The following is a 16760-nucleotide window of genomic DNA, read 5'->3' on the forward strand; positions in this document are numbered from 1 at the left end:
AAAATCTAAATATGGAAAATGAATCTATAACTAACTTATAACTAAATAACGGTCATCTTCACCATTACATCAGTACTACAACTACCATCGTCATTACTACTACTACTACCACCACCACCATCACTAAACTGTTATCATTACCATTACTACCCATACCACTACTATTTGGAATGATAAACAACAATAATAATAGAAATAACAATAACAGTAATAACAATAATAGTAATAATAAGTAAGTTACTGTTTACTATGCAGATGTTATTATTCAGTGTCCCTCAGGCTATGGCAGGCAAATACATATTTGGCTGCAAGAGGAGCCATTGCTCCTTCGCCCATGAGTATTCTTAGTTTTTCCTCTGGGTTTAATAAGTTCAAATTTGGAATAAATGTAGTCATTTCTGTGACTAATGAATCTCTTGGTGCAGAATATATATCACAGTAAAGGAGAAAGTGCATCTCTGTCTCTACCTCCCCTGTCGTGCAGTGACCACGTACACGCTCCTCTTTGGGTAGCCATGTCTTTTTATGTCTGCCGGTTTCTATTGCCAATCGGTGGTCACTCAGCCTGTACTTGGTAAGGATCTGTCTCTGCCAGGTGGTCACTCAGCCTGTACGTGGTAAGGATCTGGTCCTGCCAGGTGTCACTACAGCTTGTACTTGGTAAGGATCTGTCTCTGCCAGGTGGTCATCTCAGCTTGTACTGGTAAGGATCGGTCTCTGCCAGGTGGTCACTCAGCCTGTACTGGTAAGGATCTGTCTCTGCCAGGTTGTCACTCAGCCTGTACTTGGTAAGGATCTGTCTCTGCCAGGGTGGTCACTCAGCCTGTACTTGGTAAGGATCTGTTCTCTGCCAGGTGGTCACTCAGCCTGTACTGGGTAAGGATCTGTCTCTGCCAGGTGGTCCACTCAGCTTGTACTTGGTAAGGATCTGTCTCTTGCAGGTGGTCACTCAGCCTGTACTTGGTAAGGTCATTGTCTCTGCCAGGTGGTCACTCAGCATGTACTTGGTAAGGATCTGGTCTCCTGCCAGGTGGTCACTCCGCCTGTACTTGGTAAGGATCTGTCTCTGCCAGGGGTGGGTCACTCAGCCTGTACTTGGTAAGGATCTGTCTCTGCCAGGTGGTCACTCAGCTGTACTTGGTAAGGATCTGTCTCTGCCAGGTGGTCACTCGCTGTACTTGGTAAGGATCTGTCTCTGCCAGGTGGTCACTCAGCTGTATTGGTACGGATCTGTCTCTGCCAGGTGGTCACTCAGCCCTGTACTTGGTAAGGATCTGTCTCTGCCAGGTGGTCACTCAGCCTGTACTTGGTAAGGATCTGTCTCTGCCAGGTGGTCACTCAGCTTGTACTTGGTAAGGATCTGTCTCTGCCAGGTGGTCACTCAGCCTGTACTTGGTAAGGATCTGTCTCTGCCAGGTGGTCACTCAGCCTGTACTTGGTAAGGATCTGTCTCTGCCAGGTGGTCACTCAGCCTGTACTTGGTAAGGATCTGTCTCTGCCAGGTGGTCACTCAGCATGTACTTGGTAAGGATCTGTCTCTGCCAGGTGGTCACTCAGCCTGTACTTGGTAAGGATCTGTCTCTGCCAGGTGGTCACTCAGCCTGTACTTGGTAAGGATCTGTCTCTGCCAGGTGGTCACTCAGCCTGTACTTGGTAAGGATCTGTCTCTGCCAGGTGGTCACTCAGCCTGTACTTGGTAAGGATCTGTCTCTGCCAGGTGGTCACTCAGCCTGTACTGGTAAGGATCTGTCTCTGCCAGGTGGTCACTCAGCCTGTACTTGGTAAGGATCTGTCTCTGCCAGGTGGTCACTCAGCCTGTACTTGGTAAGGATCTGTCTCTGCCAGGTGGTCACTCAGCCTGTACTTGGTAAGGATCTGTCTCTGCCAGGTGGTCACTCAGCCTGTACTTGGTAAGGATCTGTCTCTGCCAGGTGGTCACTCAGCCTGTACTTGGTAAGGATCTGTCTCTGCCAGGTGGTCACTCAGCCTGTACTTGGTAAGGATCTGTCTCTGCCAGGTGGTCACTCAGCCTGTACTTGGTAAGGATCTGTCTCTGCCAGGTGGTCACTCAGCCTGTACTTGGTAAGGATCTGTCTCTGCCAGGTGGTCACTCAGCCTGTACTTGGTAAGGATCTGTCTCTGCCAGGTGGTCACTCAGCCTGTACTTGGTAAGGATCTGTCTCTGCCAGGTGGGTCACTCAGTGGTCACTCAGCCTGTACTTGGTAAGGATCTGTCTCTGCCAGGTGGTCACTCAGCCTGTACTTGGTAAGGATCTGTCTCTGCCAGGTGGTCACTCAGCCTGTACTTGGTAAGGATCTGTCTCTGCCAGGTGGTCACTCAGTCTGTACTTGGTAAGGATCTGTCTCTGCCAGGTGGTGACTCAGTCTGTACTTGGTAAGGATCTGTCTCTGCCAGGTGGTCACTCAGCCTGTACTTGGTAAGGATCTGTCTCTGCTTCGTATCTCTGACAGAGTAGAGATAATCAGCCAATTCATATTCTCTGTTTAGGGTCAGGTAGCAATTTAGTCGGCTTTGTATTTTGTTTAGTTTTTCCAATGTTGTAAATATGAGTCCTTTGATTGGTTCATGATTTTGTTTATTTGAATTCTTTCTTTTGAAGCAGTGCTGGTGTCAGCTTGGTTGGTGAGGTCCAACACCAGCTGACAGAGGGCTCGTTTCTGGGCTCAGCTCTTGGGTTTGGAGTGCTTTAAATTGCAGACTTGAATTTGGACTTGAATTTAGATGTAGCCAAAATTTTAATGATCTTTTCTGTATTTTTATTACTACTGGAAAGTGGCCCAATTCTGCTCTACATGCATTAGTTGGTGTATTTCTCTGGACCTGCAGGATTTTCCGACAGAATTCTGCATGTAGGGCTTCAATTGGATGTTTGTCCCACATTTTAAAGTCCAGTTTATTGAGTGGCCCCCAAACCTCACTTCTGTAAAGAGCTATTGGTAGGATTACACTGTCAAATATTTTGGTTCAAATTCTAATTGGGATGTTGATTTTGAATATTTTCATTTTTATTGCATACAATGCTCTGCAGGCTTTTTCTTTGAGTGCATTCACTGCCATATTAAAGTTTCCCGATGCAGATATGGTCAGACCAAGGTAGGTGTAATTTTTAGTGTGTTCAATGATGGTGTTGTTCAGGGTGAATTTATATTTGTGTTTCTGACATCTGTTTTTGGGGGGGGGGGAAATCATGATTTTCGTCTTTTGGAAATTTACTGCCAGGGCCCAATTATGGCAATATTGCTCTAGAATATTAATGTTCTGTTGAAGACCTTCTTTGGTTGGTGATAGAAGTACCAAGTCATCAGCATATAGCAGGTATTTCACCTCTGTGTCAAGTAGTGTGAGTCCTGTGGCTGGAGAATGGTCCAACATGTCTGCTAATTCATTGATATAAATGTTGAAAAGATTTGGACTCAAACTGCAGCCTTGTCTCACACCTTGACGTTGTGAAAGGAATTCTGTTCTTTGGAGAATTTTGTAGAATAGCCCTTTGTGCCAAATAGAATCAAATGCTTTTTTAAAGTCAATAAAACAAGCAAAGATTTTGCCATCTTTTTTATGATTGACGTGTTTATTAATTAGTGTGTGTAAGGTGTGTGTGTATATGGTCAGTAGTGCGACATCTCTCTCGATGTCTGTCTCTGTGTCTCTCTCGCAATCTCTGTCTCTCTCTCGGTGTATCTCTCGGTCTCTCTCTCTCAATTCAATTTGCTTTATTGGCATGACGTAACAATGTACATATTGCCAAAGCTTATTTTGGATATTTACAATATGAAAATGATGAGAATCAAAATTGTCAACGGGACAACAGTAACAACAATAACCAAGGGTCTAAATAACCATACATTGAACAATAACAATAAGCATACAGTAGAGGACATGTGCAGGTTGATTGGTCTGCCAGACACTACCCCTCGTCTTATGGCAGGCAGCAATGTAGTGCGCTGCCAACCCACAGCTCTGCGTCCTCCCCCAACAGGACAGGTAGCCTATCCTCATCAGAGAGGTCTTTGAAACCTTGAATAAGGGTTTCAAATTTGGGGAAATGACACTCATTGTTTTATATTTTTCACATTTTGTCAGGAAATGCAGCTGCGTCTCAGGTTCTGCTGTTGTGCAGTGGTTGCACAGCCTTTCCTCTACAGGGAGCCAGGTTTTCCTGTGTCTACCCTTCTCAATGGCAAGGCTGTGCTCACTGAGCCTGTACTTTGTCAAGGTTTTTCTAAGGTTTTGATCAGTAACCATGGTCAAATAGTTAGCCACGGTGTACTGTCGATTTAGGGCCAGATGGCACTGCATTTTGCTTGTGCTTGTGTTTCCCAATAAGCAATGTAGTTTTGTTTTGACTGTGTTGTAATTTGGTTTATTCTGATTGATTGGATGTTCTCGTCCTGAGGCTTCAGTGTGTTAGTAGAACAGGTTTGTGAACTCGGCCCAAGGACCAGCTCTCTCTCTCGATCTCTCTCGATCTCTCTCGATCTCTCGATGTCGCTCTCTCTCGGAGTCGCTCTCTCTCGATGTCGCTCTCTTCCTCCCTCTTTCTCTCTCGATGTCGCTCTCTCTCGATGTCGCTCGCTCTCGATGTCGCTCGCTCGCTCTCGATGTCGCTCGCTCGCTCTCGATGTCGCTCGCTCGCTCTCGATGTCGCTCGCTCTCGATGTCGCTCTCTCGCTCTCGATGTCGCTCTCTCGCTCTCGATGTCTCTATGTCGCTCTCTCGCTCTCGATGTCTCTGTCGCTCCCTCTCGATGTCGCTCTCTCTCTCGAAGTCGCTCTCTCTCGAAGTCGCTCTCTCTCGATGCCGCTCTTTCTCCCTCTTTCTCTCTTGATGTCGCTCTCTCTCGATGTCGCTCTCTCTCGATGTCGCTCTCGATGTCGCCCTCTCTCTCTCTCGATGTCTCTCTCGATGTCGCTCTCTCTCTCGATGTCGCTGTCTCTCTCTCGATGTCGCTCTCTCTCTCGATGTCGCTGTCTCTCTCTCGATGTCGCTGTCTCTCTCTCGATGTCGCTCTCTCTCTCTCTCGATGTCGCTCTCGATGTCGCTCTCTCGATGTCTGTCTGTCTCGCTCTCGATGTCGCTCTCTCTCGATGTCGCTCTCTCGATGTCGCTTGCTCTCTGTCTGTCTCTCTCTCTCTCTCGATGTCTGTCTGTCTCTCTCTCTCTCTCGATGTCGCTCTCTCTCTCGATGTCGCTCTCACTCTCTTGCTCTCTCGCTCTCGATGTCTGTCTGTCTCTCTCGATGTCACTCTCGATTTCGCTCTCGATGTCGCTCTCCCTCTCTCTCTCTCTCGATGTCTCTCGATGTCGCTCTCTCTCTCGATGTCGCTCTCTCTCGATGTCGCTGTCTCTCTCTCGATGTCGCTCTCTCTCTCGATGTCGCTGTCTCTCTCTCGATGTCGCTCTCTCTCTCTCTCGATGTCGCTCTCGATGTCGCTCTCTCGATGTCTGTCTGTCTCTCTCGATGTCGCTCTCTTTCTCGATGCCGCTCTCTCTCGATGTCGCTCTCTTGCGATGTCGCTCTCTTTCTCCCTCTTTCTCTCTCTCGATGTCACTCTCGATTTCGCTCTCGATGTCGCTCTCGATGTCGCTCTCTCGATGTCTGTCTGTCTCTCTCGATGTCGCTCTCTTTCTCGATGCCGCTCTCTCTCGATGTCGCTCTCTTGCGATGTCGCTCTCTTTCTCCCTCTTTCTCTCTCTCGATGTCACTCTCGATTTCGCTCTCGATGTCGCTCTCGATGTCGCTCTCTCTCGTTCTCGATGTCGCTCTCTCTCGCTCTCGATGTCGCTCTCTCTCGCTCTCGATGTCTCTCTCGATGTCGCTCTCGCTCTCGATGTCTCTCTCGATGTCGCTCTCTCTCTCGCTCTCTGTCGCTCGCTCTCGATGTAGCTCTCTCTCTCTCTGTCGCTCGCTCTCGATGTCGCTCTCTCGCTCTCGATGTCGCTCTCTCTCACTCTCTCTCGCTCTCGATGTCTGTCGCGCTCTCGATGTCGCGCTCTCGATGTCTCTCTCGATGTCGCTCTCTCTCTCGCTCTCGATGTCTCTCTCGATGTCGCTCTCTCTCTCGCTCTCTGTCGCTCGCTCTCGATGTAGCTCTCTCTCTCTCTGTCGCGCTCTCGATGTCGCGCTCTCGATGTCGCGCTCTCGATGTCGCGCTCTCGACGTCGCGCTCTCTCGCTCTCGATGTCTGTCGCGCTCTCGATGTCGCTCTCTCTCTCGATGTCGCTCTCTCTCGATGTCTGTCTCTCTCTTTCTCTGTCTCTCTCTCTCGTCTGTCTGTCTCTCTCTCTCTCTCTCTCTCTCCCTCTCGATGTCTGTCTCTCTTGATGTCTGCCTCGATGTCTCTCTCTCGATGTCTGTCTCTCTCTTTCGATGTCTGTCTCTCTCTCTCTCTGTCTCTCTCTCTCTTTCTCGATGTCTGTCTCTCTCTCTCTGTCTCTCTCTCTCTCTCTCGATGTCTCTCTCTGTGTTGCTGCTTTTCTTTTTCTCCTCAGAGTTCGGCTACTCTCCTCTCTCTCTGTATTAACTCACTGTACACTTTGCCCTGGCTGCTATTTGTTTTGTGTTGTATTAACTGTTTTACAACCACTCTCTTTCTCTGTGTCGGTCAGATTTTCCGTGGAACCCGACAGCCAGACGGTTGCCATGTCGACCTCATCGCTACGGCGACAAGTGAAGAACATTGTCCACAACTTCTCAGAGGCCGAGATCAAGGTTCGCTCCTCCTCTTTCTTTTCTCTCTTCCTCTCCGACCACTTTTCCACCCTCACACCTCCTTATTTTTTTATTCTTCTGTTTCCCATTGTCCTCTTCTTCCTTTCCTCACCACTTCTTCCTTTCCTCACCACTTCTTCCTTTCCTCACCACTTCTTCCTTTCCTCACCACTTCTTCCTTTCCTCACCACTTCTTCCTTTCCTCACCACTTCTTCCTTTCCTCACCTCTTCTTCCTTTCCTCACCTCTTCTTCCTTTCCTCACCTCTTCTTCCTTTCCTCACCACTTCTTCCTTTCCTCACCTCTTCTTCCTTTCCTCACCTCTTCTTCCTTTCCTCACCACTTCTTCCTTTCCTCACCACTTCTTCCTTTCCTCACCACTTCTTCCTTTCCTCACCACTTCTTCCTTTCCTCACCACTTCTTCCTTTCCTCACCACTTCTTCCTTTCCTCACCTCTTCTTCCTTTCCTCACCACTTCTTTCAAGGCTATCTCACCTCATTCTCCTCCTCCTCCTCCTCCTCTGCTTCCTCCCTCTCCAACTCCTTCTTCCTCTCCTCCCTTACTTCTGTCTTGACTTCTCTTAACTATTGGTACTTATCAAATAATACATTCCACTGTGTACTCCCTGTATCTCCACCTCTCGCTATCTGGGTTAATGTAATCATGTTATCCATTCATCATGATGGTTCTGTCCAGCCTGTTTATCATCACATCATCTCCACACACAGAGAGTAGGTGACCTACGATCACGGCTGTGGACTTATCACGGCTTCATTTGATTAAAGTACTTTGCATAATTGTTTTGTCTGTTTTTACATGTTTAGTCGTGAGCTTTGTATCGTAATATATTTTGTTGGCTTGAGCTTGCCAAGGGAATGAATAGTCTGTCTTGATATAAACTACCAGTTGACTTATCAATTCATTGATCAATAAATCACACCTTAGATTGTTGACTGCTTTTGGGGCGTCAGGTAGCCTAGTGGTTAGAGCATTGGACCAGTAACCGAAAGGTTGCTCGATCGACTCCCTGAGCTGACAAGGTAAAAATCTGTCGTTCTGCCCCTGAACAAGGCGGTTAACCCACTGTTCCTAGGCCGTCATTGTAAATAAGATTTTGTTTTTAACTGACTTGCCTGGTCTCTCTCCCCCCCCCTGTCCCCTGTCCCTTGTCTCTCTTCTCCCCATCCCCCTGTCCCTTGTCTCTCTTCTCCCCATCCCACTGTCCCTGGTCTCTCCCCCCGTCCCTTGTCTCTTCTCCCCATCCCCCTGTCCCTGGTCTCTCTTCTCCCCATCCCCGTCCCTTGTCTCTCTTCTCCCCATCCCCCTGTCCCTGGTCTCTCTTCCCCCCCACGTCCCTGGTCTCCCCCCACGCCCCTGGTCTCCTCTGTCCCTGGCCTCCCCCTGTCTCCAGGTGCGGGAAGCGACGTCCAATGACCCATGGGGCCCCAGCAGCTCTCTGATGTCAGAGATAGCAGACCTGACCTACAACGTAGTTGCCTTCTCTGAGATCATGAGCATGGTGTGGAAACGACTCAACGACCACGGCAAGAACTGGAGACACGTCTACAAGGTTTGCGTGTGTGTGTGTGGTGAGCGAGAGGAAGTGAAAAGGAAAGTCGTGCGAATGTCTGTTCAATATTGACCATAACAACAGCTGACGTAGTCGGTCGGTCTGTCTGGTTTGTTTGCTCACTCACTCTCACTGTTTTTGTGCACATAGAAATAGGAATTAGAATACTAGACTGGATATAACTAAACCAAGATGGACCACAGCCCGTTGTTTTCAAATGGGAACAAATGAGTCATAGTGGGCAGAGCCAAGCACGATCTAGCAAGATCCTATTGGCGTGTTCTAGCATGCATTTGCATATTTGCAATAACTCAATTCGCCTTTGCACTGTTTCTAAACAACACAATTTTTTTATAATTTGGCAAAGTTTAGTCCACTCTGTTCGTAACATATTTTAGTTTTGGGAAGAGAACTGTATTGAGATCAATTGTTTGATCGATGAGAAAATTAGCAGAATGTCGGCCAAAATCCATCTTCTCCCACTGCCGGCCACTGGTCTTCCTCTCACTTCCGTATTTGGTAGTGAGTTGAAACGCCAACCAGATGCTTCACATTTATACATCCGGTGAAATATCTGTCTCATTGTTCTATCTGTGACCTAAGGCTTCATGACAGTTTAAAATATCTGCCATTTTGGTCAGGGAGTAGGTCAGCCAGTGAAATTGTGCACATTATGCTTGTTAGCTAGCCAGTCAGTTTCAGTGGAATTAAAGATTCCATGAATGTTTTAAATTAACAATATATACACTTTCTGATCAATTTCATGTTATTTTAATGGACAAAAAAGTAGCTTTTCTTTAAAAAACAAGGACATTTCTAAGTGACACCCAAACGTATATACATTTATGAGTGTAGCATACAGTAATCGGTGGTGGTAATCAAAGTAGTTTTTAACTGTAATGCAGTTGCTTGGTGATGACATGAACCTGTATGGGGGTTAGTATCCATACAAGCATTATACTCTGATTTTTACCTCAACATAGTGTGACATATACATAAACAATAGCCTAAATGTAGGCTAATTCTGCTGGGGGGAAAGGAGGAGATTCGGGATCTTCCTTCACTGCCCTTTCCTGTACCCGTTTCCATGGCAATTCCATTGTTTTGGTCGAGTTCGATTGACCTCTTTACCACATCTATGGCTGCTATTCTCGTCCCGTTCTGGAACCTAGAGGGTTTATGCCATAGCATCTCCAGTAATTGAATAGGATCTCTGTGGTTTCTACTGTACTGTGTGTTCTCCAGGCTATGACTCTCATGGAGTACCTCATAAAGACGGGTTCAGAGCGCGTGGCTCAGCAGTGCAGAGAGAACATCTACGCTGTCCAGACTCTCAAGGATTTCCAGTTCATCGACAGAGACGGCAAGGACCAGGTACGACGCGCGCACGCACATGCACACACACTGTACACACATTCCCAAACACACACTGGTACGGAATCACTACTCGCCTCTCATTCAAGGACTTTACAATGTTTTCACTGTGACCTCTTATACAAACACAGAGTGAAAGCCAACAGTAACATGTTTATGGGCTGGTAATGGCAATATAGCAGGTCACAGGGAAACACTGATGGAAATGGAACCACTGAAACAGGAATGTAGCACTTAGTTTGCAGGCAAATAATGACATTTATCAACAATTCAGTGACACAGCTGCGTAGTTAGGAAGGTTGTGCACTGAGTTGTATGTACTCATGTGCATTCACCTGCGTGTGTGTCAGGGGGTGAATGTGCGGGAGAAGGCCAAACAGCTGGTAACACTGCTGAAGGACGAGGAGAGACTACGAGAGGAGAGGATCCATGCACTCAAGACCAAAGAGAAGATGGCACAGACCACCAGTGGTGAGAGACAACTACGTTACCCAGCCTGCACCAGCCACCAGGGGATCTGAAACAGATTGAGGAGGAAAGCAAACCATAAACAGAAATTTAGTTTTAAGTTGTCTGCTGTGATGCAGAGCTGCCCTGATCCTGGAGAGGTGCATGTGGTGTTTGCAGGCTTTTGTTCCTGCCCACCTCTAACTATGCCATGATGCAAACAATAACATTTTCTTTCCCTGTCCTCCGGTCCCCTCATCCTGTCCCCCAGCCTCTTCGGCCCCCTCAGCTCCAGGTCTGGGGGGTGGAGCGCTGTCTCAGGGCTCTCACTCTGGAGGGGCGGACCCAGAGCAGGCGTGGCCACAGAGCTCCGGTGAGGAGGACCTGCAGCTGCAGCTGGCCCTGGCCATGAGCAAGGAGGAGGCAGAACAGGTATACAGCCAGCCAGCCTGGAGCTGGTGGAGGGTAGGCAGAGCCCCCGCTGGCCAACCACACTGTTAACCTGAGGTCCAATGGCTTGATAAACAGGTTTATTTGTGTAGGATATTTGCACTGTACACCCTACAACCGCTATACATAGAACACATATATATGGTGACACTTAACTACAGTCCATAACAGAAGTATCCGGGCATAGCAAGGTTAACCCAGGACAATGTGTGTTTCCATTCACTCACCTTTACCCTCTGACCCCTGACCCCCAGACTACTGTGGCCCCTCTGGAGGACGCAGAGCTCCGCTATGCACTCACACTCAGCAAGGAAGTACAAGAACAGGTCAGGGGGCAAAGGTCACCACCTGACCGGCCGATCATCTACCTATCTACCTATCTGTCTACCCAGCCGGTGGTCACTCCATCCAGTCTTAATCCCAATCAAAATGAATGATATTTATAAGAATGATCTGTTTCATTAATTCCAAACATACACATGTCAGCGGGTTAATAATATAAGAGGGTAAGAAGGAAAGAAGTAGTTTTAAATAACTCCCCTATGATTTAATCAGTGTAAAATGATGCATGGCAAAGACTTCATCATTTGAATGACTCAGTTTAACCCTTTCTGAATGAGTGGTTACTCCCTTTTCTTCCGTTGCAAATGACTCTGTTCTGTACGCATGCTTCAAACTACACACACAATGACATACTTAAACACACTCAATTAAAGGCATCTTCCAGTGCCCGCACTCTGAAAATTGGAGGGCAGTATTCAATCAACACTGGTATTCAGAAGTTTAGAGGTTAAGGCAAAACAACACTCTACCTTTAGCATAAAGACAGGTTGTTTTTACCCAGTTTGTTCTTTTGTCTCACAAAGTTTTGAAGTATAGATAAAACCTCAATGTAATTCTAGGACCCTGACGTCATTCTAGGACCCCGACTTCGTTCTAGAATGTCAACTTCCTTGCAGAAGCACAAGAAGAGGACTGTTGTTTTGTCCGCCCATGAACACTTCTGGATACAGGTCGTGGTTGAATACAGACAGTCCACGTCCACTATGGCTGGGACCCTGACCAGTTTCTTTAGGTGAAAGAGGATATTGCCCATAGCGGCTGGTCTAGAATCAGTTTTTGATTTCCTCAAGGAAGGGAGAATGTTTTCCAACTCCCTAAGGTGGGTTGAGGAGAGCTGATCTGAGAGCAGCCACTAAAGGCAGCATCTCTCCTGGAGCTTTGCATCACGGTCAGATAGTGCTTCCTGGGGGAGTGAAATTAAGTTGCTCCCTAGACACTGATCTAATGTCAGTTTAGCATTTTCTCCCCAAATGGCTTTGGCTACAATTTGGAGGTAGTAAGCTGATCCTAGATCTGTGCCTATGGGCTGGCCTGCCCGAGCGCTAGTCGCAGGTGATGACGTCACAGCTGTATGTGATTGGCAGGAGGAGAGGCTGCGCAGGGGGGACGACCTGAGACTGCAGATGGCCATCGAGGAGAGCAGGATGGAGAAGGCCAAGCCAGAGGAGGTGTGTTTGGTGACGTGTGTGTACGCCAGCCATAGGGGAGGATGGATGGGGGCTACACACACTCTTTAGACAATACCACTCAGTTCCTCTTTCTCTCTCCTGGTGTTACCTGCTGTAGTTGTGTCTCTCACCTGTGCATTCTGTGATTGGAGAAAAGTGAAAGCTACGGTAGTGTAGGCCGACACCAGAAGGGTTTCTGAACCCTATCAGGTAACTAATTGTAAGCTATGATATTTCCTAGAGGAACCTTTTTGAATTAAAGATGTGCTTAAGAACTGAAAGAGTTTGCCAATTATCTGACTGACTGGTCAGCAACATCAACAGACCGGTGCTGGTCCCCAGACCACAGGTTGAGAAACAAGAAACACCCCTCGCTCTCTCCCGTCCCGGTACTAGTTGATCTATCCCTTCTTTCATCCTCTGCTTTTATCAAGGCAACTGTGTGTGTGGCCTGTGTCAACATTTGTTTAGTGTGTATGTTAACTGACTGTATGCTCTGTGATTTTCATCGTGTGTGTGTGTATGAGAGACAGACTTGAGCTCATTGACTCTTGGTGTCTGTTCAACATCAGTGTTTGTTATAACCTGTGTATTATCCTCTCCCAGAGTGCGTTAATGGAGTTGAGTGCTGTGGACCCCTGGGGGGCTCCTGCTGCTGCCTCTGGGGGCTCTGCCGGCCCCTCACCCCCTCCCACAGTCCCCCTCCCAGCCCCCTCTGCCTCTGGCCCCTGGGGCCTGGCCCCTGCAGACCCTTGGGGCGCCTCATCGCCCGCCTCACCCCCCAGCGTAGACCCATGGGCTAGTGGAGGGACGGCCCCTCCAACGATAGCCCCCCCGCCAGACCCCTGGGGAGAGACAGCCTCCTCAAGAGTCAACTCCGTTGACCCCTGGGGACCCTCAGGTTAGTGACCTCTGACCTTTACTCCCCTGGCCTCGTCTACACCTGTTACCCTCATTCCGTCTCCTTGTCCCACACCCCTACCTCCACACACTGGACATCAATACATTTGGTCTATTTTCCCAATACTCTTCAAATGGCCAGCATGTTTAGATCATTTGGAATGTGACCCTCCATATCTCAGTCAGGGGTATCTCTGGTTTCAATAAAAGATCTCTGTCCGTTCTTACCCCCTTTCAAGTGAAAAGACTGTCTGTCCAGCTCTTCCATATCAGTACAGATAAATGAGAGAAAGTGGGGAAAGGAAGCCATATTGGACTATTGGGATCCAGCCCAGCTCCTTGTTCCCTGTATATTGTATGGTGTTGGGTTCCTGTTCAGTTCAAGAGATGAACAATCCTCATTGGAAATAAATGGCACTTTTGAAATCTTAAATGGGAATTCCAATTCATCTTTTGAATTGACTGACTTGAAATGGTATTGACCCCGACCCTGGTGTTGTATGTGAGCCAAACCCCTGCCTGTCTCCCTCCCCCATAGCTGTGACCCCCCCCAGTGTCGACCCCTGGGGCCCCTCTGTGCCCCTCTCCACCACCTCCTCTTTTGGGGGGCCTATAGACCCCTGGGCTGGGGACGGGGTTGACCCCATCATCACCTCTGACCCATGGAGTGACTCCGCCAAACACACTAATGGCACAGGTACAGCCACACACACACTGACACATAATGGCAAGGACGTGTGGATGAGATACTCATTGACCCCTCCCCCCCACCCCATTCACCCACCCACAAACACAGTTGTCTTGCATTCCATCCTCCCTCAGTAATAATGGTATAATGCTGTGGTGTCTAATCTGGTTAGTCACTATAAATACAGTACTCCATGTTCGCTCTCGCTCTCTCCTTCTTGCTCTCTCGCCTTCCCTTCCTCCCTCTCTGTAGGACACCCAGAACTGCGAGGTCAGTTAACGGGTGACAGTGCGGGTTCTCCGGTGCCCTTTGACCTCACATCTCTGTGCTCTTCACTTCCTGTCCGTAAGACCCCCGAGTCGTTCCTGGGGCCCAACGCATCGCTGGTGGACCTGGACTCCCTGGTGTCTTCTAAACCCAAACCTAAACAACCTCCTCCTCCATCAATCTCCTCTTCAACACACAACCCCTTCCTCCAGACCACAGGTACTGATAACACACACACATGAACACATACACACACATTTTTAAGCACTTTGTGTTTGTAATAAGTGAAAGTACATTGATTGAAGTATTCTCTCCTCTCCAGCCTCGTCTTCAGCCCCTGGCATGGCAGTCACCCCGGGCAGCACAATCTCCAGCAGGGGGGTTTCCCCAACGCCACCCCCCACCTCCAACCCGTTTGGCGCGGCCGCCCCCATGTCCTCCATCTCCCCACAGCCGTCCACACTGGGCCTCAGCGGCCTCCGCACCAGCCCTGTACCACCCAACCCCATGGCATACCCTGGCATGGGCTTGGGGTCTATGGGTATGGGAGCACCAGGCCTGGGGATGGGCATGATGCAGAGCCCCATGGGAATGTCCCCCTACGGCGGGCTCTCACCCATGGGTCCACCTGGGTCCTCTCACTTCATGGGGCCCGGAGGGGCCCTGCCCCCACAGCTGAATTTTGGGGGGTCTACGGGGGCAGCTGGAGTGATGGGAGCCGGGGGAGCAGTGGGAGGGGCCGGAGTGACGGGCGCCAGCACCAATCCCTTTCTTCTTTGAGGACGTTTCGGCACTCCCCCTTCCTCTTCAACACCCAATCCAGGCCCTGCCCCGCCCCCCCAGAGCGATCCTCCTTCAACACAAACTATTTCTGTTTCCAAAAAGAAACGTGTTCATCTCTATATTTAAAGAAGAAAAAAGAACATCTGAATTTGTTATTTTCTTTCAGAAGCATTTACATGTATTTTTCTCCTAGCTCAGATGAATTTCAACAACAACAAATATTTTGGTTCCTTTCATTTCAGTGGGATGTAGCGGGAGGGAAATAGAGGTTTATTTATTTTTATTTAGGTTTAATGCGTTTTGGTTTCTTTCAGTCCTTTCTGAAATAAAGGTGGGTGTTTGAGAGTTAGGCTTCATCAGTAATGTCACTCTGATATAATATTGTATTATTGCACTGACAGAGATGGGGACATGGCCACTAACAAACTGAAACACAAACAAATTCCTGTACCTGCCTCTTCCTCTTTGTCTGTAGAAGAGAATGATAGGATGATCACTGACATGAAAAGAGGAGGATTGAAGGAGGATTTTATTTTAAAAAACTCCTGAACAAGATTGGGACTGAAAAAGCTGGCATTAACATTTCAGCCACAATATAGTCAAATCATTCAATAGCTGTTCTATTTTTTATTTAATGTTTAATATAATTTATTGATCTTTTTTTCCGCTCCTGGGAATGAATAAACAAGGGGGAAAATTACGCAATTATGCCATTAAATCAAATGCTTATTTTTTCTTACTGATTGTCATGGAAATCAAAAGAAGGCATCTATTGAGTTGGTTGAGGAGAGATGGGATGTGTTTTGTAAATGTGTTGTGTGGAAGAGGAGTGTGAGTGAATGTGTCTGTCTCCGTTCATCCTGCGTCCTCGCTTCTTTTTCAGTGACTCAGAAGGCAAGATACAAATCTATTCTTTTTGTTTTTAAAAATTGTCACCTGTATCAATGCTATGTAATGTTGGGATTTCAAATGAGGTATTATAAGGGTCACATTTTTCAGCCAATTTTATTTCACAAATGTTTTGTATTAATCAGAAGCATTAGTCTTTCTCACTCTTTCATACAGGATGCCTAGTCTGCAGGTGTCTCTCGACATGACTGGACCCTCCTTTCCTTTCTGTCCCTCGCTCCTACGGGGGGAGAGCTACAGATGCTTCTTTTAAAAAGACTTAATTCAATGAATGAAAGAAGTGAAACAACAGGGGACTTGATGACTTGCTCCTTGCTGTTTCTTTTCATTTGGTTTGATGAATTGATTGTTATTTTATATCAACTAAAAGATGTCTTTTATTGGGAAAGGTCACATTTTGTGTGGTGTTAACTGTGAACATTCACATTTGAAAAGTAAAATGAAAAAAAATTAAGAAATAAAACAAATCCACAAAGGGTATGTTTCCTAAATCTGTCTGTCTGGTGTGCTGTGTGTTTGATGTGCCAATGCTGTTGGATGTAAAAACTGGGACAAGGATTCATTTTATAGTATTTTATTAACATATGAAGTCTCCTCTGTCAGTTGGAGGGTATATGCATGTCCAGAAGCTTCTGTGAAGACTTCCAGATAGGGAGAAAATAAGTAGGAACCAAAACACTTTCAACCATTTCACTATAGCAATACTGCATTCAATCATAATGTACCAATGACCATCCTCACTGTGAAGAGTAGTGTGTGGTGAGGCAGCTGAATATAGGGTGTAGTGTTTTGTGTGGGAGCCCCCTCGGAGTAGGAGGAAGTTTCCCCTAGATATTGATCTATGTTCAGTTTTGCATGTTTCCTCCCAGTGGTCCAGGTTTGTTTTGGGGAGAGTAAGCTGATCCTAGATCTGTGCCAGCGGGCAGCACTGATCCAGTAGACTTCCTGAATGGAATCGTGGGGCAAACAGAATCCACTCTGTCAGGCGATCAGAGAGTCCCAGTCAAAGTCATCTTGGATCTCCTCGCTGTTGTTATGGAGATGTTTCATAGGGGGACGGGGTTTAGGTTGAAGTTGGACCCCAGCTGTGTGAGAGAGTGGAGAGAAGATACTATCATAAGCCTT

At 47.5% G+C, this 16760-nt stretch overlaps 1 protein-coding gene across 8 annotated transcripts in view; it reads left to right on the top strand.

Annotated features, from left to right (window-relative positions):
• LOC115188477 (epsin-1) overlaps positions 1-16126 on the top strand; it is an 18752-nt gene extending 2626 nt beyond the window's left edge. For 7 of the 8 annotated variants that reach the window (XM_029747365.1, XM_029747363.1, XM_029747361.1 and 4 more), the window contains 11 exons: positions 6632-6734; positions 8148-8306; positions 9552-9680; positions 10031-10151; positions 10399-10559; positions 10832-10903; positions 12005-12088; positions 12695-12989; positions 13527-13685; positions 13929-14162; positions 14266-16126. In XM_029747365.1, the coding sequence (XP_029603225.1) occupies positions 6666-6734; positions 8148-8306; positions 9552-9680; positions 10031-10151; positions 10399-10559; positions 10832-10903; positions 12005-12088; positions 12695-12989; positions 13527-13685; positions 13929-14162; positions 14266-14723 (1941 nt within the window). In that variant the 5' untranslated portion in view covers positions 6632-6665 and the 3' untranslated portion in view covers positions 14724-16126. The remainder of the gene's footprint in view (positions 1-6631; positions 6735-8147; positions 8307-9551; positions 9681-10030; positions 10152-10398; positions 10560-10831; positions 10904-12004; positions 12089-12694; positions 12990-13526; positions 13686-13928; positions 14163-14265) is intronic. The other variant, XM_029747357.1, reaches the window with a different exon arrangement.
• The last annotated feature ends 634 nt before the right edge of the window (positions 16127-16760 follow it).

Source organism: Salmo trutta, chromosome 3, assembly GCF_901001165.1.
Source record: "Salmo trutta chromosome 3, fSalTru1.1, whole genome shotgun sequence".
NCBI classification, from domain to species: Eukaryota; Metazoa; Chordata; class Actinopteri; order Salmoniformes; family Salmonidae; genus Salmo; species Salmo trutta.